General features: G+C 64.0%; 2 protein-coding genes and 1 pseudogene across 18 annotated transcripts; 2 read left to right on the top strand and 1 right to left on the bottom strand.

Annotated features, from left to right (window-relative positions):
• The first annotated feature begins 713 nt into the window (after nt 1-713).
• On the top strand, nt 714-17837 carry SSBP4 (single stranded DNA binding protein 4). Of its 16 annotated transcripts, none has more exons than XM_045048524.1 (18): nt 714-844; nt 9664-9736; nt 10095-10156; nt 10250-10334; nt 13944-14033; nt 14522-14587; nt 14812-14871; nt 14958-15027; nt 15194-15261; nt 15345-15412; nt 15722-15767; nt 15858-15893; nt 16017-16071; nt 16158-16228; nt 16324-16402; nt 16773-16801; nt 16963-17186; nt 17450-17837. In XM_045048524.1, exons 1-17 carry the CDS (start codon nt 729-731, stop codon nt 17170-17172), a joined length of 1284 nt encoding a protein of 427 aa, XP_044904459.1. In that variant the 5' UTR covers nt 714-728; the 3' UTR covers nt 17173-17186; nt 17450-17837. The 16 variants fall into 16 exon arrangements, with proteins under 16 accessions (XP_044904459.1, XP_044904478.1, XP_044904471.1 ...); XM_045048543.1 differs by having other exon boundaries at nt 16963-17070; XM_045048567.1 differs by lacking the exon at nt 714-844 and adding an exon at nt 852-1202 and having other exon boundaries at nt 10276-10334.
• On the top strand, nt 4937-8262 carry LOC101094830 (annotated as a pseudogene).
• Nucleotides 17838-18049: 212 nt separating the features above from the next.
• Nucleotides 18050-21324, bottom strand: ISYNA1 (inositol-3-phosphate synthase 1). 2 transcript variants are annotated; one of them, XM_003982078.6, is made up of 11 exons: nt 21168-21324; nt 20937-21065; nt 20632-20793; nt 20221-20353; nt 19916-20109; nt 19573-19722; nt 19272-19487; nt 18997-19161; nt 18781-18894; nt 18486-18703; nt 18050-18360 (listed from the first exon to the last, which is right to left on the bottom strand). In XM_003982078.6, the coding sequence occupies exons 2-11, from the start codon at nt 21054-21056 to the stop codon at nt 18159-18161; spliced, it is 1674 nt and encodes a 557-aa protein (XP_003982127.3). In that variant the 5' UTR covers nt 21057-21065; nt 21168-21324; the 3' UTR covers nt 18050-18158. The 2 variants fall into 2 exon arrangements, with proteins under 2 accessions (XP_003982127.3, XP_023103293.2); XM_023247525.2 differs by lacking the exons at nt 20632-20793; nt 21168-21324.
• Nucleotides 21325-22880: the final 1556 nt, after the last annotated feature.

A 22880-nucleotide genomic window follows, 5' to 3' on the forward strand; every position in this document is an offset into this window, starting at 1 on the left:
GATCCACCCCTCCCCTTAATAAAACAACAAACAAAAAAACAAAAAAAAAAACGAAAAACTTTCCTTCCCCCCCCCAACCCCCTCCCTCTTCTGGGTGCGGTGGGGGTAAGGCCCTTCTGTGGGTTCTGCTCTTGTAAGGAGGGCGCCCTGCTTGGATGTGCGAGCGGCTCCGCTTCCCTGACGCCGCGTGGGGCCGATCTCCCTTTTCTCGGACTTTTCCGCGGGCACCGAGGCTGTGTTTGGAGATCCGTCCCGGTTGCCATGAGAACCGCGCCTGTCGCTTCAGCCCGCCGCACCTCCCCCTTCGCAGCTCGCGCTGCGTTTCCCTCCTTCTCTCCATCCTCCCACCACCCCCCCACCCCCCGCCCGCCTCCACCCTGCCTGGGAGCCCGGCCCTTTTGGCCATCGCTGGATCCTCTCCACTGGGAACCCCTCCCTCTGCCCAGCATGTGGTACTCCTTGAAATTATCCTACGGACACGCCAGCGTTTGACGGTCAGCCCTCCCCATCAAAATCTCAGTTCCACAAGCAGTAGCAAAGCGTGCTGGCTGGGTCCCCAGAGCCCCCACAAGAGCCCTGCGCACAGCAGATGCTCAATAAATGTTTGTGGGGAGGCTGGAGATCACGACTCAAGGAACCGTGGCTCAGAAAGGCCGAGGGACCCGCGCAGGACACACAGAATCCTGGGGAGCCACCGAGCGCTGGGAGATAAATAGGGGGTGCCTGGGATGGCAGGAGGAGTGTCCTCGGGGGCCGGAGTGTCACAGTGGTCACATATACGCTGTGCGACGAGGGGGAGCCACTTTCTCTGTGCCTCGTTGGAAGTAGGCGCCGGAGACCGGTGGTGAGAGCGGGTATTACGACGAGGGTGCCCTTGGCTCCCACGTCCGCCGGTGGCCTCCGGGGCGCTGGGCAGCCGCCAGCTCGAGGCCCCTATAGAAGCTTGCCGGCCGCGCCCCCATTAGCTCGCCACGCAGGCCCCTCCTCTACGCCTGCCCGGGCCTCGGGGGCCCCGCGGGAGAGGAAGCTGGGGGAGGGGACGACCGGCTGGACAGGAAGTGGGAAGGGCTGGCGTCCCCCTCCAACCCCGGCCGGGGCCCCTCGGGATGGAGGCGGGGCTGGGGCCTGCCTGGCCCTTCCCTTCCTCTCCGCCTGTCTGGAACCCCAGCGGCTCCCGACTTCCCGACCGCCAGGCTTGAGGGGTGGGGATCCCTACTGGGGAGCGCGGCCTCTTAGAGGGAGGTATAACAGGGGGTCAGCTGGCAGGGGCGGGGGCGGTTGCTCCCATCAAGACACACACACACACACACACACACACACACACACACACACGACGCAGGAAGCCTGAGCACACAACCACACAACACAGGTCCCGGGGAGCCAGTAATCAACCTCCGCGCGGAGGCACACGCAAACACACACACTTGTGCACACAGCCTAAGGGCGTCACTCGGCCTCCCACAACCGCCAAGGACACACAACCGCTGCCGCAGAGCCAGGGCCAGTTGACCAGACAGCAGCCTTTCCCTGGATACCTACCAAACTCCAGGCAGGCATGATGCACATGTGCACTCACACAGGAACTGCGGGTTCACACCCAGACACAGACACACACGCTCGCAGTCGTGCATGGGGGGGGGGGGGGGGCGGAACCCCTATGGCGGACATTCACAGAAACATCCAGACCTGGAGACACAACCGGACTGCCTCCCTCCCCGGGGCGCAAGCAGGTCCCGCGCACAGGCCTCCACCCCTCGCAGGCACCCTTGTCCTTACTTCGGTGTCTGCCCCCCTCTCACACCCTCTGGAGGGAGGAGAAGGGCCCCTGGAGGGGGAATGGGGTCCCCCCCACCCCTCCGCCTGCAGTCCTGACTCCTGCAGAGGAGACAATGAAAAGTGGGATGCGCCCCGTTTACAGCCGGCCGATACCCAGGCTGAGCAGCAGCCGCAGGAATGACCCAGGCGACAATCACCCAGCAACTGCTATTGACACGGGGTGTGGCTACCACGGGGCGGCGCTGTGTGGTGGTCTTCGGGTTGCATGTGTCTGCGTCGTGTGTCTGTGAGTGGCCACAGGCCCCGGGACCGTGTGACGCTGTCGTCTGTGGCACTGTGAGACCCCAGGGCTACGTGTGGAGCCCTGGGTAGGAGTTCCGACAAGCAGCCGCGTTTTTGCCACGGCCCGTTGGGAGCTGCAGCACAACGGAGCCGACGTGTGCCTGTGCGTCCCTGTGAGCAGTGGCCTGTGTGCTTTGCTGTCCTGGTGGCCACTGTGTATACCACCGTGTGTGGGACGGGGTGTCCCTGGGTGAACTGTACGTGTGGCGGGGTCCTCTCAGGATGTGGGGGGGCATATCTGTGGGGAGGACACCCAGTGTGACGGCCTGTCGCTTTAGGGAACCCTCACTCGTCGTTCCAGTAGCTCTGTGGGTTTGTGTGTGTAGGGTCCTGTGTGTGGCTGTGCTCCTGGGTGTACAATTTGGGTGGCTGGTCCTATTTGTAGACCGTGTGTGGACCCGTGATCAACTGTATCCTGCTGTGTGTCCCCAGGTGGCCGCCCCCACCCGTGCCTGCGTGTGTGTCCCCGCGCTCCCCCCCCCACCCCACCCCACTGCGTTGGGCACTGCGCGTGCGCGCCCGGCCCACGGTCCCCACAGCGGGACCCATCCGCGCGCCCGCCATCGCCCCTTTAAGAGCGGCGCCCGCGGGCGGCAGGGAGGCGGCGGGCGGGGGCGCGCGCGGCGGGAGGAGGGGGCGCGCGCTTCCCGGAACAGCCCGCGCTGAGGGAAGAGAGGAAGAAAATAAAACCCGTGGCTGGAGCTGAAGCTGGAGCTGCCGCCGCCGCCGCCACCGCCGCCTTGGCCGTCTGGAGCTCCCCCGCGCGGACGATGCCCGCGGTGCCCGCGCGGGGCTCGGGGCTGTGAGGCCCAGGGCGCGGGGTAGCTATGGCGACCGCTAGCGCGGCCCGCGGTGCCGCCTGACAGGTGTGGGCCCCGGAGGCGGCGGCGGCGGCGGCGGCGGCGGCGGCTCGGAGCAGCATGTACGCCAAGGGGGGCAAGGGCTCGGCCGTGCCCTCCGACAGCCAGGCCCGCGAGAAGTGAGTCGGTGGGCCGGGGCCGTGGGCGCCGGGGGCGGGACTCGGCCGCCGCGCAGGCTTCCGTGGGCCCCAATGCCGGCGGGCACCGCGCGGGGCACGTGGGCGCGGGGGCAGGGCGTGCGGGGCCCCAGCGCGGCTCGAAGGGGTCGCGAGATTTGCGGGGGCGCGCGAGACCCGAGGGGCGCGAGATTTGAGGGGGGCGCGCGAGACCCGAGGGGCGCGCGGGGCCGCGAGATTCGTGGGAGTGCGCTAGATCTAAGGGGCGTGGGGAGCTGCGGGATTTGACGGGCGCGTGGGACTCGGGCGGCGCGAGGGACGCAAGGGGTCGTGTGGCTGGAGGGGGTGCGCGAGATCCCAGAGGTCGGGAGGGCTGAAGGGGTGCTGGAGACCCGAGGTTCGCGAGATTTGAGGGGGCGCGTGAAACCCGAGGGCTTGAGCGACCCGAGGGGCGCGAGGGGTCGCGACGTGGCCCCAGACTTGAGGGCGCAGGATTCGAAGGGACGCGACGGATCCGAGCCGGACTCGAAGGTCGCGAGACCTCCAACAGTCGAGACCTGCGTGCGCGCGAGGTCGCGGGCCGAGCCCTCTCCCACATTCTGCAGGGAAGTTTCCGCGGCCGAGGAGTCTGACCTCAGTCGGGGAGGGGGGAACCCCTGCACCTCAGGAAGAGCTTGAGAGAGGAGAGGGCCTGAGGGGTGCTGGCCCCAGCCCCGCGTGGGCAGCTGGGTGGATCCCCTGGGGAGGCCACACGGCTCCCAGTGGGGGGGGGGGACACTGGGATCTGCAAAAACCCCTCCTGCGGAGGCTAAAGGTGCCATCGTGCCTATTCTCCAGGCCCCTTGGTGTCCAGAGCTGCCCTGCGTTCGTCCGTTTCTTGTAGGGGCTCCCATGTAAGCGTTGGTTTGGAGATCGGGTTCTGCTGCTAAAGAAAGTTTGGAAAACACCAGATGGTCGCACCCCCTCTTTCATCCGTAGGGCTGCGGGGGCCCTGGGGAGGAAGCGAGCTGCTGAGGTCTCAGCGTCTGGGGCACGAGAGAGCGAGAGCTCTCGGAAGGGGGGAGGGCGGCACCGCACCCGGGAAGCCGGCTGGCTGCTGCTGAGCCTTCCTTTCTGAAATAAGGACGACCGGCCTTGTAGGATTCTCACGAGGACTACAAGGACTGGTGAAAGGCTGCAGGTGGAGCACCCCACGCAGGCAGCCACCAGCCCAGCCACTTCCTGTGTCTGGGCCTCGGTTTCCTCCTCTGTGAAATGGGGTGTGTGTGTGGGGGGGGGGGGGTGACACTGCTCAGGTCCTCAGCCCCTGGCACTATGTTTTTCTCCCTGCTCACCCTCCTGCCTCCTCCTGCCCTTCTTCCCTCTCAGGTCCCTGTCCTGGGCCCGCCTCTGGCTCCCCATCTCAACACTGGGTCTGGGACAGCCTGCCCCAGAAAGGACTGAATACCTGCTGGGTGCGTCCAATAATAAACACTCCCAACCTACAGGGCAGCCTGGAGGGCACCTACCACCCAGAACTAACTAGCACTTGCATTTGGTCATTGGATTTAGGGCTTTTTAAGTAAGAGTACGGAGGTAGCAGGGGTAGCTGCAGGCCCCTTTGTCCCCTTTGTATCCCTCCTCCTATGGCTCCAGAGGTTCTGCCATTGTGAAGCACAGCTAGGTTGGTTTAAATCATTCCATAAACGACAACCATGGTTGGTGTCACTGGGTTCCTTGTGTTTTTTTCTCCCGGGGTGGGTTTTGAGACAGGGCACATGACCACAGGTGAAGTTTGTTCCTTGGCTCAGCGGGTGCGGGAATCACCTTGCGTTTGCTCTGTTTCTTGCTGGGCTTCCAAGTATGGCTGTGGGCATCCTCGTTTGGAGAGCAGATGAGTAAGAGGTCCTTAAGAAAGGAGCCCCTGAACTGAGTCTTGGAGGCTAAGCAGAGCCGCTGGACACAGGGGAGCCTCCAAGGAAGGACTTGAGAGGAGGTAGTGTCTGGGGGGGGGGGAACAGGAGGAGGAGGAAGACAGAGGTGGAATTTGTGAGTGGGGGTCGTCACTCTGGCCACCGTGTGGGAGAAGGGCTGTGAGGGGCAAGTGTGGAGGCTGTGCCAGGCGGATGGTGAGGAGGGTGGTCACCACCCTGGCAAGAGATGCCTGAAGGCCTGGCCTTGAAGGCAGCCGTGGGGAGGGAGGAAGTGTGTGGCTTGGAGAGTCCCTTTGTTGAGTGATACAAGCCCCTGGGTAGAGGGCATCTCCCAGCCCCCAGCAGCAAGTCCAGGGGCTTTAGGGGGAGGAGGACACCATGCGGGGAGCATCCGTTTACCTACCATAATTCTTGATTACGGTGGTGGTGCCGCATTGTAGCCTGCGGGGCTCTAACATCCTATTAGGTCACCGTGTGCATTTCTTCCTATGAATACTTGGGGTCTGGGCACGCCAGATCCTCTAGGTCACTCGCTCCTTCCATCCACCTGCTCTCTTACCGCAGAAGCGCCCCCCTGAGTGCAGTCATTCTGCAGGCCATTTGCCAACCTGGTTAGGGGTGGGGATGCCAGGATTTGGATTCAGAGCCCAGCCCTTCCCCATGACCGAGCCCAGGGCTCTGTCAAACTAGACTGTCAAACTAGAAGCCCTGCTTGGGGTCTCTGAAGGGCCCTGAACAACATAGCCCATGTCCAGGCTTCAAAAATTTTCACACCCCCCCGTCCCCCGCCGCCAACATGCACGCCGTCAGGCCCCAGGCTGGCGGTTCCGGCCCTCGCTTTTCCTCCGGCAGTGGCTGGCTGGGCCACCTTGCTCTTCCACTCCTTTTTCAAGTTCCTCGTGGGCAAGGATGTGGTCGTGGAACTCAAGAATGACCTGAGCATCTGTGGAACCCTCCAGCGTGTGGCTCGGTATCTCAGCATCAAACTAACTGACGTCAGTGTCACAGACCCTGAGAAATAGCCTCACACGTTATCAGTGAAGGACTGCTTCATCCGGGGCTCAGTGGTCCGCCCTGTGCGGTTGCCGGCAGATGAGGCGGCCGCAGCGGCTACAGGACGCAGCAAGGAAGGAGGCCCTGCAGCAGAAACAGTGGTGGTTCCTGCTCCCCTCCCTGTCCCTCTTCTACTGGTGACCTTTAACCTCAAGTCCCAGCCGGGACCCCTGGCTCCCATACTGGAGGGTTTTTTGTCTTTTTTTTTTTTTTTTTTAATAGTGGAGCCTTTTTTTTTTTTTTTTAATTACTTCAGGGATGAGTGGATGAGAGGAAATAATAGTGGGGAGCAGCTCTCCTCTGTTGAGGGGAGGATAAGTAGGCTGAGGAACTGCAAAGCCTGCCTTGTCCCCAGCATCCGTCCTTCTCACTCCTTCCGTGGAGTGGGAAGAATCTCCTAGATTTCTCCAGGGCGCCCATGTGTTTCGTCTTGGGGATGGAAGGAATCTCCCTCCCGTATCGGCAATAAACTTAGGATGCACACACAAGCAACAACAACAAAAACGCTTCTCACCCAAAACAAGACAGCTCACAATTCTTCCCTCAGACTCCATCGTAGTAAAAATTAAAGTACCAACATGTAAGAGAAATCTGCAAAACTGAAAACTCTGCCTGGTTTCTCTGCTTTGGGGATAAAACCCCACCCAAATCCTTAACATCGAAACACTCAGCCAACTTGTATGGGTGCTTACCAGACTACTTGTGTTAATCCCCCCCCCCCCCCCCCCACCGAAGTCACAGGGAGTCCTGGTGGTGGTTTGTTCATTCCTTTGGGGTAGCTGGGGGCCCAAGATGCGCTGGGCTCTGTTTCAAGTTCAGTAGCGAGCAAAAGAGAGCAAGTCCCTGCCTCCACCCCCGGCCCCCTCCGAAGCTACATTCCAGAAGGAGCTGCAGGCAGAGAGCAGAGACCTGTGTGTCAGAAGGGGATAAATAAGGTGGTGGTGGGGGGGGGGCGGATGGGGCAGGTGGTGTTAGGTGTGATAGGAAAGACTGTGACGGGTGACATTTGAGCTACACCGGCCTCAAGGTGGAAGCGTTGGAGGTGGGCGAACACCTCCCTGAGGTGGAGGATGGCCAGTGTATGTGTGTTGGGGCAGTGAAGGGGGAGTGTTACGGGATGTGTGTGTACAGACACTAGGGGCTGGGGAGAGCGCAGCCCCTGGAAGGGGGCGGGGGGGGGGGGTGCTGTCGAAATCCAGGTAAGAGATGCTAGTGGCCTGGGCCAAGCGTGTGCTAGAGGAGGCAGGAAGAAGGCTCCGAATCAGGAGAGAGAGCTTTTTCCTTAAGTCTTTTCCCCCTAAATTCAGCAAGTGCAGTGATCTCAGGGCTGTGGTTGGGTGGATGTTATTCGTGCACGTGTGTGCACCCTTGTCCCTTTGTGAGTCAAGGCCAGACCACCCAAGCCAGATCACAGGGGCGTGGGGGGCAGGCAGAGGCGGGCTCCTGAACCCGCATTCTGGGGTCACGTGTCACTGCTGAACAGTCAAGGCCAAAGGGAGGTGTAGGAAGACCCAATGGCTGGCAGTGTAGACCCCTTGGTGGATGTGGTGGGAGCCAAGGGTATTTCTTCAGGGGGCTTACTGAGCTAGAATTCCCCCAGGGCAAGACTGCAGCCCCCCACTACCCCTACCCTTACCCCATCTACCTGGATTCCCCCACCTCCTTTTGCTTCCTTGGCTCTGGACGTCTCACCCCAGACTTTCCTGCCCCTTGCAACAACCCCCGAAATGGGTGAGGGACTGACCAGACCTCTCTCAGCCTCTCCTTACCTGGAAGGTGGGGTAGCTGGTAGGCCTGCGCTGGTTGGCTCTGCTTCAGGCCATTGGCTTTTCACATTCGTTCCTTCACTAATGGACACAGGGCTGGCAGATGCAGGCCCCTTGAAGGCTCGGGAAGCCTCCAGAAAGGAAGAGTCACAGGAGTGAATTGGACAGGGAAACCTGGCCATGGGGCCATGGGGCCAGGAAGGCTGAGAGGGGCGCGATGATGTGGGGGAATCCGCAGCCAGTGTTGAGGAAAACCCACGCTTGGAGTCGCGTGAGCACCGTGAACTCTACCCCTCTGTGCCCTGTCCCTGTAGGTGGCTGTCACAGCTCATTTGGTGTGGTGTGAGCCAGGGGCCCACCTCACCCTGGGACAGCCGCCCACCCCAACCCCTTAACGTCCCCCTTTTGCCCTTCCCTAGCACGCACAACCTTCCGGCCCGCCATGTAACTTAGCTTCTCCTATGTATTGTTGTGTTCCTGTCTGCCCACGAGCAGGTAGCTTGCAGAGGTACAGGTGTCTGTTGCGTTCATTGCACAGGGAGGTGCTGGACGAAGGAAGAGGATCCAGGCCAAGGACAGAACCCATGGGGTGGGGCAGGGACTGGGGGCCAGGACAGGATGGCCAGAACTGCCTCTGTGAGGTCTGAGGAAGGGGGAGTGATCTGATGGGGGGGCGGGTATGTGAGGATCAAGAAGCCTGGCTGGGAAGGTGGGGAGAGAGCAGGAACATGAGACAAAGCAGGGTTATTTTAGGATGGGGCCCTCAGCCAGGGAAGGGCGGCCAGCCGAGTGGGGAGGCGTTCTAGAAGGCCTTCCAGCTCAGGCCAGCCCTTGAGGAGTCCCCAGTCTTGGATCTGGACCCTATACCCCCCCAGCCCACATGGGACCTGGACGGGCAGTAAGGTCCCTGGGAGCACTGGGAGGGGCCAGTAACTGTGGAGTGGATGGTTGGGAAATGGGTGACCCCAGGGGCCAGGAAGTTGTTTCTCTGCTTGCTGGTGTGGAGGACTGATGAGGGGGCGTGGAGGCTGAGGATGGAGAGGCTTGGAAGGTGGCGTGGAAGGGCCGGCCTTCCTATGTGGCCCGTGGAGGACACTGCCGGATGGAAGGTGGCCTGTTCTTGGGGTGGGCAGTGGCCAGATTGGTGTGTCTAAGGTTACCCGGCACTGTGTTTTGACAAGGTGCCGTGGCAGCCAAGTGGCACTGCTGGCCCCACTGCCCCTCGCTACCCTCACTTCTCCAGACTCTCCCTGGAGGGCTGGTATAGATGGGTCATGGCCACCACTGGTGGATGGGCGCTGATCCTGAGAAAGAGAACGGGGGTCCAGGGACACCTGGAAGAGGGCCCCTAGCAGGCAAGGCTGGGAGGGAATTAGGTGCTGGGCCCTGGCCACATGGCCTAGGGTACTGGCTGGGAGACCCTACCCAGGGCATAGCCTGGAGTGACATCCAGGAGCCCTTTCTCCTGGGCAGTAAACCTCCCTGGGACCAAGGCTGTTCTGGGGTCTCAGCGTTGGCAGGATGGGGCCAGGACTTGGTGTTTAACAGAGCAGAGTTTGGTTTGCAAGTGGGGGGTTATGGACTGCTGAGAGCGTTGCCTAGAAGAAGGGCCTGCAGGCTGGGTATTGATGGATATGTAGGAGTTGGCTGGTCTGAGCAACTGAAGTCATCACCTGTCAGGGTGGGGGAGATGTGGGTGATTGGGGAACCAGTAGGGGGCAGTGAGTGAGGCCGGGCGTGGCGTCATGAGGGGCTCACTGAGGGCCTCTCTCAGGGATCCTTGGGACTGTGGGGCTCGCCCCAGGCCTGAGCCAGCCTCCCCTCTGCCTGCCTGCAGGTTGGCACTCTATGTATACGAGTACCTGTTGCACGTTGGTGCCCAGAAGTCAGCCCAGACCTTTCTGTCCGAGGTAAGCCAGCCTGGCCAGGCAGAGATCCCCCCCTAAGCTGGGCCCTTCCTTACCACCCATATCCTGGGGTCCTCTCCATCTCCTTTCCAAATGGGTTGGGGTGCCCCTCTGCTGGCCCTGGGAACTGAGGGCTGGGGTGGATCAGGGCCCGTGGACTGGTGTCCAGGCATCTGCCTGGCCATCTGACGATCTGTGCCCACTTATCTGCCCCTCACATAGTTGCCCCCCTCCCAGCTCCCTTGCTCTGGGCTGCTGGTCCCCTGCCCCAGCATTCCCCAGGCACCAGGCTGGGCTAGGGCTGCCCCAGGTTGGAAGGGGTCAGGCAGGGCCCTCTCACTGTCTTGCCTTCCCCCTGCAGATCCGATGGGAGAAGAACATTACGCTGGGGGAGCCCCCAGGGTTCCTGCATTCCTGGTGGTGGTGCGTGTGAGGCTGGCCAGGGTGGGCCACGGAGGGGGGCTGGGTGGGGACGTGTGGGGAAACCATCGTCCCCCCCCTCCCTGCCGCCCACAGCGTGTTCTGGGACTTGTACTGTGCAGCACCTGACCGCAGAGAGGCGTGTGAGCACTCAAATGAGGCCAAGGCCTTCCAGGACTACGTGAGTCCCTGCCCCGGGGACTGGGACCAGGGCTCGTGGGCATGGGCAGGTTTCTGGGCCTGTGGCCTTGGGGTCCTGTGTGGCCTGAGGCTGGCTTGGGTGGCCAAGTGGGTCTGGCTGTGGGGATTGATCTGGGATCTGGCCACTTCTGGGGAGTCCCTATTCCCTCTACTCAGTATAGGGATACTCACAAGATGGGGGAGATCCTTCCACTGCGCTCAGCTCCTGAGGGCCCCCACAGCCCCCCCCCCCCATACCTTCCTGCGGCCGGCCCCGCCTCTCCTCTCCATCATCTGAATCCCCCGTGGAGCCAGGAGCTCCTGCCTCCCCATCTGCCTAGCTGTGTATGTGTAGTTTGTGTGTGTGTGTCTACATGTGTGTCGGAGGACAGGGTTGGGGCCACTACTGCATGTCCCCTCCCGCCCCAGCCTTTCTGAGTGCAGGCGGGAGTGGGGGTGGGGGTTGGCTAACTGGCAGGTGCACCCTTGAGCAGCAGAGGCCCAGCAGTGGGCACACTTCCTAACTTTGCTTGGTGGCTGAGGCTGTTGACTCCACCTCTTTGGCCTCAGTTTCCTTCTGGGTTGAGTGGGGGTCAGAGGCCTGTCTGAAGAGGAAAGGGCATGACATGAAAGGGCTGGTGGCATTTTGTCATGGGCAGATGGCAGCCCCTGCCTTTATCTTCTTGGCCTTGGGTGTGGGGCTTGGCCACCCGGCTTCTCCGGGAGGTCTCTGGCTGGCCAGGAAAGGCTTGGGGGCTCCGGGCCCACTCAAGGGGGAAGCAGCAGCGCAGCTGGCGTCCAGGGGCGGGCAGCTCTAGGCGAGTTCCCCGCTCCCACCCCCTCCCCGTTGTGCGCCCACACTCCGACAGCCGTCCTCGCATCCTGAGCAATCCTCCCCGCTGTGCCCCCTCGGGCCTCCCAGGGCGTGGCGGTCCCCATCTCGCTCTGCAATTGGTCAAGGTTGTGCACCGCCTCCCCGCATAACGCATCCCCTCCCCTGCCCAGTGCAGGCCTTCGTAGGGCGGGAGTGCAGCCCCAGAGGGGTAAGGCTTCGTCTTGTCCCTGAAGACGCTCCTCACGCGCCTTACGCTGTGCTTGGGAGCTGGGGTCATACTGTTGGTCCCTATTGGGTCCCACTGCTCGTGTGCTGCCCCCCTGTCCCTCTCCTGCCAGAACTGGGGCTCCAGGGGTGTCTGGAGTTGTGTGCGTGCCTGACTCCTTGAGGGCGCCCCCTCCCGGCCTGCTCAGCGCCCCTTCCCTCTCCGCCCCGGCTTTGCCTCTGCCCGCGACTCCAGCGGCCTCTCAGGGCGCCTCCAGGGAGGGCAAGGAGGGCGGAGTGCTTGGTTCTTCACACGGAGGGGTACGCGCTTCCCGGGAGCGCGCCGGTTACCATGGCAGCGGAGCGCGCGTGGCGTGGGGGGTGGGGGGAGATGGCACGGGCACAGCGGACGTGGGTGGGGGGATGGGGACCCCCCCCCCCACCCGGCCCGCGGTGGGTAGCGACCTGGCCCCGGGGTGGCGGGTTCTCTGTTGCTGCGGGCGCACATCCTGCCCGGCCGCTGCTCTAGCGCCCTGCTTGCCTCCTCTACGTGGTCGGTGTGTGGGGGGGGGGGGCCTCCGAGTGGGGACTCAGTTCGCCCCTCCCGGCTCTGCTGCCGACCTCGGCATCTCCAGGAAACGCTAGCGCGCCCAACCCGTCGTCATAGCAACGCAGGTTGGGCCAGGGCGTCTCCGGGCGGATGATGGACGTGGGGGGGGGGGTGTCTAGCTGGGCCACCCGCCAGGGAGAGTGGACCGCCCCATATTAACCCTTCTGGGCCTAGAATTGGGAAGCTACAAGGGGTTGAGGGGTGCCCCATCTTTTCCCTGCCCCCACATCTCGTGGTCCGCAGCCCAGAAAGCAGCTGCCCCCACCTCCGCCCTCCCGACCAGGAAATGATCTGGCGCCTGTTGTGGCTCAAAAGGAGGGGGACTGCTCTCCCACCCTCCCTGTGGGGTAGGTGGGGGGGGGGGCGGGGGTGGATAGACCTAAGGTTCAGAGGTGCCCCTGTTCAGCCACTGAGGCAGGCGCCTTCGAGAATAGCTGTTCAGCTGTAAGGCTGTATCTGTGGGAGGGCATGAGGTGGAGGAAGGGGGGGGGGTGGCAGTTTGGAGGGGGGGGCTGAAAGCTTTATCCCCCCTCACTCCTAGGGTCTCTTGGGCTTTCAAAAGATTTGCAATGGGCCCTGGGAGTGCTTTCAGTCACCATAGGCCTGGGGAGGCTCCCACCCATACCTCCCCAGTTTGGGGCCTGGAGTCCTTCAGAGGCTGACCTTTGAGAAGGGACAGGAAGGGGGGCAGCTTGCATTCCCCAGGCGGAAGGGTATGTCTCCAGGGGCCCTGCCCTGACCCAGCCAAGGGGCCCTCTCCCCACTTCTGTAGGGCAGGAAATGCGGTGTGACCGTGGGCAAAATGCTTAACTCCTCTGAACCCAAGTGGCTGCAGTTCTACAAGTTCCTGAGCATCCCTTGTGTGATGGCTTGTGCTAGCCCCAGGGACGGCAGTGACCCGCACAGACCAGACCCTTCGTCTTGGGTCCCGTCAGGCCTGGAGTGGGGGCAGATGATCCAGACAGACCAGAGTCAAGGGGCCCCCAGAGAACTACTCCTCTCTTCTCTACTCAGTCCCTGCAGAGTCCTCCTCCTTCCCTATCCTTTGATGTGTCCCCTCTGCCCTGTAAACTAGGCCTCCGTTTCCCCTTCTCCTCCCTGCTCTGTGGGCCCCAAAGGCAGACAGGCCTGGGACTTGGAGCCGACCAGAGGAAGTGGCCTGTCCGCCTGCCCCCTGCCAGCTCTGGCCTGCCACCAGCGGCTCCGCCCTTGGCTGACGTGGGAACGCCCCTCTCTGGCACCCTGTCACCCCCTTCCTCCATCTGGAGTCAGGAGCCTGGAGACCCCACCCCAGTAGTCCTCTTCTTCATTTCCCTCCCTATTGGAGGAGGAGGGGGATTGGTGTGTGTAGCAGCTTCAGGGAGGAGCCTTCTGGAAGGGAGGTTCATCTTGAAGCTGCCAGTTGGTTTTTAGGTGTCTTGGATAGAGCTGGGGGTCTAGCTTATCTGCCTCACCAGCCTACCGGGATGGGCCTAGAGTTAGGGACTGTGCCCCTACTAGTCTGAGGTTAGATTCAGACGGAAGGAACAAGCCTGTGCCAACGGATGAGGCACATGCCCACTGGAGCCCTGGGTTGTTGGCATTTTCAGACCCCCAGATCCTCGGGCTTGGGACTGACTCCTTAGGAACTGGGAATCCTGGCCTCTTTCCTGGGCTGTGGGTTCAGCCTGGCAGGGCCCTGATCACCTCCAGCGTCTTGGGTGCAGCAAAGAGGCAAAGCCCATCCTGAGGGCCACATAGCGCATCTGAGGAGGAGGCCAAGTCAGGGTTGCTAATCGTGGGTGGGGACAGGGGCAGCTGCTCGTCACCTAGAGGACCCTCCAGGCATCCTCACCTGCATGGGTAGAAGGTCAGATGGTCCAGGTTCCTTGTGCAGTGGAGTGGGCTGCTTTTGGAAAGGAGAGGACACTCAAGCGGGAAGTGACCTGACCTGGTTTTCATGGTATTCCCCACCCCTGCAGAGCTCTGTAGCGGCCCCTAGTCCAGTGATGGGGAGCATGGCCCCCAACGACGCAATGGCAGCGGGCCCCATGGCACCCGGCTTCTTCCAGGTACAGCCAGGGCTGGTGCCCCCTGTTCTGCAACTCTTGAGTGGTTATGTCAGGGTGACAGGTGCGGGCACTGATGGGGTTGGGGGTCTCATGTGGGGAGAGGCCCTGGCAGGCTGGAATTGGGTGGGAGGGTGGTCAGTGCGTGGGTTTTTGCATCTGGGTTTTGGTGTAGCCAGCGGGGGAGGGGCCGCTTGAGCTGGGTCCCAGGCCAGGAGAAGGCGGGGTCTCTGTGCAGTTGGTCTGTGCGTGCCAGGTTGCTAAGAGCCTTAGAACATGGCTCTCTGAGCCGTGGGTCTTGCCCCTGACTGTTTCCGTAGAGCCCCTCACCCCAAACCCCGTCTTGCCTTAGGGGGAGTGCAGGACTGGCCCACCCTCCCGCCTCCATGGCATCCCCTCCCCCTCCCTGGCCACGCCCAGCAAGGCCACAGAAAGCAGTGAAGCTTCCGTGGACCTCGCTCTTCCCAACCCACCTGGTTCTGTCCTCCTAGGGCCCCCCCGACTCCCAGCAGCCCCCCCACAACCCCAACGCCCCCATGATGGGGCCTCACGTTCAGGTAAGGACCTGTGACGCCCCGCCCCTTCACCACACGCACGTCCCAGCAACTCGAGCCCCCGGCCCCACCGCACTCACGCGCCGGGCACTGGCTGGCTGCGGTCTGCTGACTGGTCCTGGAAGAGGGGGCTGTCCAGGCTGGGGGCCGGGGCGCCGCAGGAACGGGGTAGCTTCGCGGGGCGAACGGGCGGTGGGAGGTGCTGATCCCCGGCCCACCTCTTCCAGCCCTTCATGTCACCGCGGTTCCCAGGGGGCCCCCGGCCCGCCCTGCGGATGCCGAGTCAGGTGAGAGAGGGATGAGGGGAGGGGGGGCAGGAGTTGGGCCAGGGTGGTGGTGCCCTCGCTCACTGCTGCCACGCCCCCCTCCGCAGCCTCCGGTGGGCCTCCCCGGCTCCCAGCCCCTCCTCCCTGGCGCCATGGAACCCTCCCCGCGTGCTCAGGGTGAGTAGGGAAGCTCCAGCTGCTGCCTCCCCTTCCACTCATCGGGACCCTGGCTGGGAATGCCTCGTCCCTGCTGTCTCACGGTGCAGAACCACCCCCATCCGGCCCATGTCCACCCCGGGGAGTGTTACCGGCCTGAGCCCCCCTCCTTCTGTCCCCACCTCAGGGCATCCGAGCATGGGCCCGATGCAGAGGGTGACACCTCCACGGGGCATGGCCGGCGTTGGACCCCAGGTGAGGGCAGGGTCCGGGAGAGGGGGTATGCCTCGGGGCCTTCCCCCCACACCTTGCCACTCACAGCCCTTTTGCTTCCCCAGAGCTATGGAGGTGGCATGCGGCCCCCACCCAACTCTCTCGCCGGCCCGGGCCTGCCCACCATGAACATGTAAGGCCCTGGGAGAACCCCTGGAGTGTGCCCACGTGGGCCATCACCCAGCTTCACGGGCTGGGTGGGCCGGGGCAGGCTCAATCTGCACTGGCCGTTGTTAATGCTCTGGATATCGTTTACTCTGCTGTCAGGTGGGGAAACTGAGGCCCAAAGGCCGGTGAGGGATGAAGGCTGACCCAGCCAATGTCTGCTGCGCTGAGGGCCTGTTTGGGGGCACACGGGGCAGCAGGGTGGGGGGTGACAGTGCGTAGTGGGGGGCCGTGTACCACCCGGCCTCACCCCAGGGTCCACCACTGTCTCTTCTAGGGGCCCTGGAGTGCGAGGCCCATGGGCCAGCCCCAGCGGAAACTCGGTGAGTGGTGGCCCGGAGGGCCGGGGGAAGATGGTGGCGGTCTGTGAGGGGTAGAGCGGGCCGACTGCTCATAGCTGTCCTTCTCCCCAGATCCCCTATTCCTCCTCCTCCCCCGGCAGCTACACGGTGAGTGGGGCCCAGCGGGCCGTGGCTGTGCCGCTCAAGCCTGGGGGGAGGGGTTGTGGGTGGCAGATGTGTGTGTTTGGGGGGAGGGTCTTTCTCACCTTCTCTGTCTCCCTCCTTGTGCAGGGACCCCCAGGAGGAGGCGGGCCCCCTGGAACACCCATCATGCCCAGCCCTGGAGGTGGTACAGCCCGGGTGGGGTACAGGGAGGGTGTTCCTGGAGAAGTCGTCACACTTCTTCCCCTCATGCACCAATATCTCCCCCAGACTCCACCAACTCCAGCGAGAACATGTACACTATCATGAACCCCATTGGGCCGGGCGCCGGCAGGGCTAATGTGAGTGGAGGGGGCTCCAGGGTGGGGGCTGCAGAAAGTAGTGGCCCCACTGGGGGTCTGGTGGCCCTAGTCCCACGCTGCCCCGCTGCCCGCAGTTCCCACTCGGCCCTGGTCCGGAGGGCCCCATGGCGGCCATGAGTGCGATGGAGCCTCATCACGTGAACGGATCCCTGGGTGAGTGGGCGTCCGGAGACCACCCCCGCCCCACTCCCCAACCAGGCTGCTTCACAAGCCTTTTGCGCCCCCTGGCGGATGCTCCCGCCCCTCCAACCCCGTTTCTCCTCTGGCGACCCAGTTGTGCCCCGAGCTTCCGCAGGCGGCCCAGTGGCAGGGGTTGCGTTGGGGGGAGGATTCCTGTAGCTAAACCATGAGTGCCATCACTGACCCCTGCCCGGACCCTCCGTCCGAGATCCCCAGCAGGCTGGGCCTGGGGGCGGGGGAAGTTCGAGGAGGGGGTCGATTGACCCTGGGCTCCCGGGGGGCGGGGAAGTCGGGCCTGGCGCAGGCGCGTCTGAGCCGCGGTCCGCCGTCTGTCGGTCCACAGGCTCGGGCGATATGGACGGGTTGCCGAAGGTGAGGGGCCGCGCTCCTGCGTGGGGTGGGGCCTGGGGCTCCCGGGGCGCGGGGATGCGGGCTTGAGCAGGGCGGTGAGGCCTAGTCCAGGTCGGGACGAGCGGTGGGCAGGGCCTGGCCCGCGGGGCGGGGAGTACCGCGCTGACCGCGGCCGCCCCCAGAGCTCCCCCGGCGCCGTGGCCGGCCTGAGCAACGCCCCGGGCACCCCGCGGGACGACGGCGAGATGGCGGCCGCCGGGACCTTCCTGCACCCGTTCCCGAGCGAAAGCGTAAGCGACTGCGTCGACTCCCCCCCCGCGGCGGCGTCGGGCCGGAGGGGCCTGGCGGGCAGGCCCCGGCGGGGCGGCCGGGGGGCCAGAGCAAGACCGTGACCGCGGCGGGCCAGGTGGGGGGGCGGCCGCGTCATCCTTCCCCTCCCCTCTCCCCCCTTCCCTCACTCCCGCCCTTATCTCACCGGCCCGCCCCCGTCCCAACCCCACCCTGGGACCCGCACCCCAGGGCGGCTTCCCCACGCTTCGCCACCTGTCTCCCCCCCCACCCCACGTCCGCCCCGCCCCGCCCCGTCCCCTCTTCTCCCCGGGGGGGCGGGTCCCAGCCTAGGCCGGAGCTGAGCCCGCCTCCGCGCGCCACCCCCTCGTCTCTCCGCAGTACTCGCCGGGGATGACCATGAGCGTGTGATGGGGCAGTAGCCCCTTGCCCACTGCCGGCCTCGGCTTCTGCCCAGTGCCCCTGCCTGGGACCAAGGTCCAGGGGCTCGGGCAGTCTGCTGGGTGAGGGTCTGAGGTCACACCTCGGGCGACTGTACTCCAGTTCAAGGATTGGACAGCTGGGAGGCCCCGCACGAAGGACTCTCATTTTATAAAAAAAAAACAAAACAAAAAACAAAAAACGCAAGGACCTCAGAGACGTTCTTTCATGTATAGGACCTTCCTGCCATTTCTATTTTGTCCAAGGGGGCTCCCTGGGGACCTCTTTTCCCCTGGACAGCAGGGGGTGGGCCCCATCAATAAATGTAACTTGGTTTTGGTTTTTGGTATCTGGTCTCAGATTTCTTCACTTTGGCTTGCAGCCACATCCTCCATCATGGGGTTAGGCAGAGGCTTCAGGGTTCTGGAAGTCTCAAGATTTGGGACATCAGTTTTTGAAGGGTAGGTTGGAGTCTACCACGTGAGAAACGGGAAATGGGGTCTAGAGTGGGGGGGTGGGGTGATTAGGATTAGGTCGCAGGCGCCAAGAACCCACAGGTGATGCTGTGGCCGTAGTGGCACTGGCTTTATTGTCTTTAGGGGTCTTGGAAAGGTTGGGTCCTGAGGGGCAATGGAGGCCGGAGTTTGGGGGCAGAAGAATGACCATGGCCTTAAGTGGTGGGCATCTGGGGTGCGTCAACCTGCGAGTGCCCGTTGGCATCACCCGTACAGCCGTTGGGGGCAGTTGGCGCTGGTCCCTTCTTGCAAGGCACAGGGCAGGCAGCGACCACGGGCCCCCCTCGCGTGAGGCCCGGGCGCTCCATCTTGTGCTCCAGAAGCATGTGGTTCTGTGGCGGGAGCCCCACACAGGCCCTGGGGAAAAGGCTGGGGGTTAGCGGGGGCCGGACTCCGCAGCCGGTGGACCCCGCGGCCCCCGATCCCTAGAATCCCTGTGGCCACTTGGGCCTGGGACGGGGAGCCCCAAGGCCAGGGCGCACCTGAGGATATTCTCGATGCAGCTGCGCTGGCGGAAGAGCGCATTGACCACCGGGCTGCCCGGGGGCACTAGCGGCGCCTTGAAGAGGAAGCTGAGCAGCGACAGCACCGAGTGGAAGGTCTGCGGCTCGGGGTCGGCGTCGGTGCAGAAGCTCACTCGCTGGCACAGTTCGGTCAGCAGCACCAGGTCTAGCATGATGGGCGCGGCCAGAAGCGAGTCCTGTGGGGCCGGGGGGTCAGAAGGTGGGGGGGGGGGGCCGGTGGGCAGCCCCCCTCCCGCCCCGGCGGGCCCCGCACCTCGCACGTGTTGTGCAGCACCAGCGTGTTGGTGCCGCCCAGCATCAGCTCCGACGTGTACTCATCCAACGCACGCTTGCTGTCGCCCACGTACGGCACGTACTTGATGACCACCTGGAGGGCAGCACGAGGTCACAGGGGTCCCCGCCCTCCTCGGCCGGGAGCCCCCACCCCCACCCCACCCCCATAGTGGCCCACGGCCCACGGCCCACGCACGCAGTGGTCGGGCTCCTCGCCGGGTGCGTAGAGCACCGGGTTGCTCTGCACCATGTCATCCACCACGCTGCTCTTGGACACCTCCTTGGAGCGGAACTGTGGCGGCGCCGACAGGTTCTGCCCGTCGTTGTTGCCCAGGTGGTTGTAGCTCACGATGGACATGGTCTGCGGGGAAAAAGGGGCCCCGCGGCAGCTGCAGGCCCCACAGCGCACAACCCCGGCGCTGAGGGTCCAAGCACCCCCTCCTGCGCCGTGCACCCCCGGGGCCCACGCACCTTGAGGCCGGAGCCAATAAGGAAGTCCACCAGTACGGACTTGACCTTGGTCTGTCCTGACTTGAAGTCGTCTCCACCCACGAAGACGCGTCGCTGACGAGCAAGCTCCAGGGCCCCGGGTACCAGCGTGTTCTGCGGGGACCCGTTGAGGAAGGCACAGCCCTCCAAGATGCTGGCCACAGCGAAGAGAGTGGAGGGCGACACCTCCAGGCCCAGCTGCGGACGTAGGCGGGCAGTCAGCACGGAGGGGTTCTTTGGGGCTCTGGCCCTGACCCCTCTCCAACCCCGTGTGCACCCCCACCTGGATGGTACGCAGCAAGTTCTCAGCAGTGTCATTGAGGCCTGGGACCACTTCGCAGAAGCGCTCCGTGTTCGCTGTCCACAGGACGATGACTTTGTCTAGCCCAGCGCTGGACCGGAAGTCACGGATGTCCCTGCGGATCTGCTCCAACTGGGCGGGGAGGGAAGGAGGTCGTACAGGCCCCTCGATCTGGAGAGGTCTGGGCGACTCAGTTGCCCAAGTGCAGAGTGAGGTGTGGACCCTCAGGATGGAAGCGTGAAGACAAAAGACGGACAGAGAACGTGGGGGCAAACGGCGGGAGCAACAAGTGGCAAGGGATAAAGGACTTGGGGCGGGGCTGCACCTGCTGGGCGCGAGTGCCAAGTATGAGGTTGTCCGCACGCGCACTCTGGTTAGCGGCGATGAACTCGGGGATGTAGACAGAGGGCCGGGGGCGGAGGGACTCCATGTGTGGCCACAGTTGCTCCTGCAGTCCCCAATCCAATACTTGCGCCCGCCGCATGGCCTCAGCCAGGTTCACGGATGATATGTCCCAGCCTGCGGCGGGGTGAGGGGTGGGAGGCTAACACCCCCAAGCTCAGCCCAGCCCGGAACCTAGGCCCCTCCAGGCCCCGCCTCCCACCCGCCCCTGCCTAGGGCCCCGCCCACCGTCGAACACGAGGTCGTCGGGTGCCACCATGGGCAGCAGTGCGCTGAAGGGCACGAACACCTCCTGGCCCTCGGCGTCCAAGCCCAGGCTAACGGTGCCGGCCTGCGTCAGCGAGCCGTAGTAGTTGGCCTCCTGGGGGGCGGCAGGCGGGGCGGAGTGAGGTGGGGCGTGGCGTGGGCCGCTGGCCGGCCAGGGCCCCGCCCGGCATCCTCAAGCTCCGCCTTACTTTTGGACGCCTCAGCCGCAGAAGCGGCTCCCCGTTTGGAGGTTCCCCCCACCACGGGAGCCGGCCGGCACCTTAGGCTCCTCCCCCTGAGGGCCCCCCCTCCTTCGTAGAGCTCCGCCCCCTAGAGGCCCTTCTCCCTCCCGCACCGACTCCGGCCAAGGCCAAGCCCCACCCGACCCCCCACCTTGCGGCCGGTGCGCGTGGGCCAGGACAGGCGCAGCCGGTTGGCCAGCACGGCAGCGGTGAGCGTGGAGCCGTTGTTCCCACCCCAGCCGACGAGCATGACCCCGAGCCGGGGCACCTGCCGGACGGTCCGGAAGGTGAAGCGCGTGGACGTGGGGTACACCTGGGGACGGGCGGTTCAGTGAGTCTGGGGCCACACCCCCCTCTTACTGCAGGGACAGGCCCACAGACGTTGGGTCATTCCCGTCCCCTCCTGGCTCCCTAGTTCCCCCATTCCCACCCCACAACTCCTGGTCCCCTGCCTACCTTGAGGACACCGCCCTCGCGGCTGACGCACGTTGTCCGGTACTCGTACTGAGCCTCGATGGCGTCAGGGCCGTAGACCACGTCGGGGCTTTCGACCACGAACTCGGCTGTGGCCTCCATCGCGGAGAGCTAGGGGCGTAGGGTGGGCAGGTCAGCGGGGACACGGGAGCCGGCGGACCGAGGCGACTGCGGTCCCCGGAGAGCCCGCACCAAACCCGGGGACGCACTCACCGGCGCGGAGTCAACTCGGACAGTGGCGGACGGCGAGGGCTCGGGGCGCGCGAACTCCAGAGAAAAGAGCCGCGGCCCCGCCCACGCCCCGCCCCTCACCCCACCCGCGCCAGGGAGGAGGGGCGCGCGGGGAGGAGGGGCGCGTCTGCCTAAGATTCGGGTTCAAGGCCCCGGAGACCTTAGCCATCACCGCCCTTGGGATCCCGCCCTGCCTGGCGCGGCAGGACATCCACGTGGGCTCCAGACCCCGGAGCGCGTGGATTCACTTCGCACCACAGTCGCTGAAGGCGCTCGGCCACTTTGCCTCATTTTGCAAAAGAGGACAATAATGGTTGCGAGAGCACGCCAGGCCCAGCCACAAGGCAAAAGGTGGAGCTGGAGCAGGGCAGGGGGGCTGGGCACCTGGGTCCGAGATACTGCAGTGGAAACTAAGGCCAGAATTCTGACTCCCGAGCCCAGCACTGCTTCAGCCTAGGCCGCCTCGGCCTCCCCCTTCCTGAGCAGAAGACACTCCCGACAGGGCTCACATGGTGCGTGTAGGGGGCGCTGCGAGGCCTCGATTTCCCTACCTGTGGCAGGAGGGCTTGGCAGGGCCAGGCTGGAGGGGGCCGGTGTTTGGTGAGAGGACGGCGGAAGGGAGGGGGTGGGCAGGACCCACGAGGTCAGCTGGGGAGGAGCTAGGCAGGCACAGCACGGAGCCCCCCTAGCACCCAGTGATAAGGGAGCGTGGGAACCCGGCGGGCGGGCGGGGGCGGCTCCCCCAGGAACTTTCCAAAACAAGCGGCCTCCTCCGGCTGGAAAGTTTCCACCACTGGAGCTGACCCAAAAGGTGGATAGTTGGGAACGTTCGCAGGAAACATGGTCAGGGCCTGGCCTTGGGGGTTGTGGGCTCCGAGACTCTGGCTCCAGGCTTTGCCCTCAAGGGGCTCCAGTGTAGGGGCGTCCGAAGTACACTGGGGCCCCCCTACCTGGCCAGAGGCAACTCACAGATAGGGTCTGGCAAGGGCAGGCTGCCTGGAGGAGGTGGTTGCTGCAAGGTTCTTGAGACAAGAGGACATCTCTTATGGGGAGATATGAAGGACTGCCCAGGCAAAAACCTTGGGGGGGTGGGATCGGGGGCAGACGGAAAGGTGGCCGGGTGGGAGGGAAGAGAAGCGGTCTGGGGACAAGGGCAGACCCTCGAGGCTGGAGGGAGGGAGTATTGTATAATATTTGCGTTTCGTCCCCAGTTCCTGGCTGGAGATTGAGTCCAGTCACCAACGGCCAGTGATTTCATATGTACATAACGGAGCCTCTGCAAAAACCCAACAAGGAGGGCTCGGGAAGCACATGACGGTGCTGCCCACATGATGGGCGGTGGCCCATCTGGAGAAGGCATGGAAGCCCAGTGCCATTCTTCGCTCCCTGCCTTCACCATCTACCTCCTCCGGCTGTTGGGAGTGTTTTCCTGAGCACTGTGAGCCATTCTGGCAAACCAAGGGGGGGAGCCGAGGGAACCCCTGATGTATAGCCAGTGGGTCAGAAGTTTGGGTGGCCCGAGACTTGTGGCAGGTGTCTGAAGTCGGGGCGGTCTTGTGTGGGACTGAGCCCTTCACCTGTGGGGTCTGGTGCCAGCTCCAAGAATTGAAATCCAGTAGACTGGAGGGAGCTTGTGCCTCCACGTGACAAGTGACCTGGGAATGAGTGCAGAGACCAGAGAGGTCCCCAGCCCCA

This window comes from Felis catus, chromosome A2 (genome assembly GCF_018350175.1).
Source record: "Felis catus isolate Fca126 chromosome A2, F.catus_Fca126_mat1.0, whole genome shotgun sequence".
In the NCBI taxonomy this organism is placed as follows: domain Eukaryota; kingdom Metazoa; phylum Chordata; class Mammalia; order Carnivora; family Felidae; genus Felis; species Felis catus.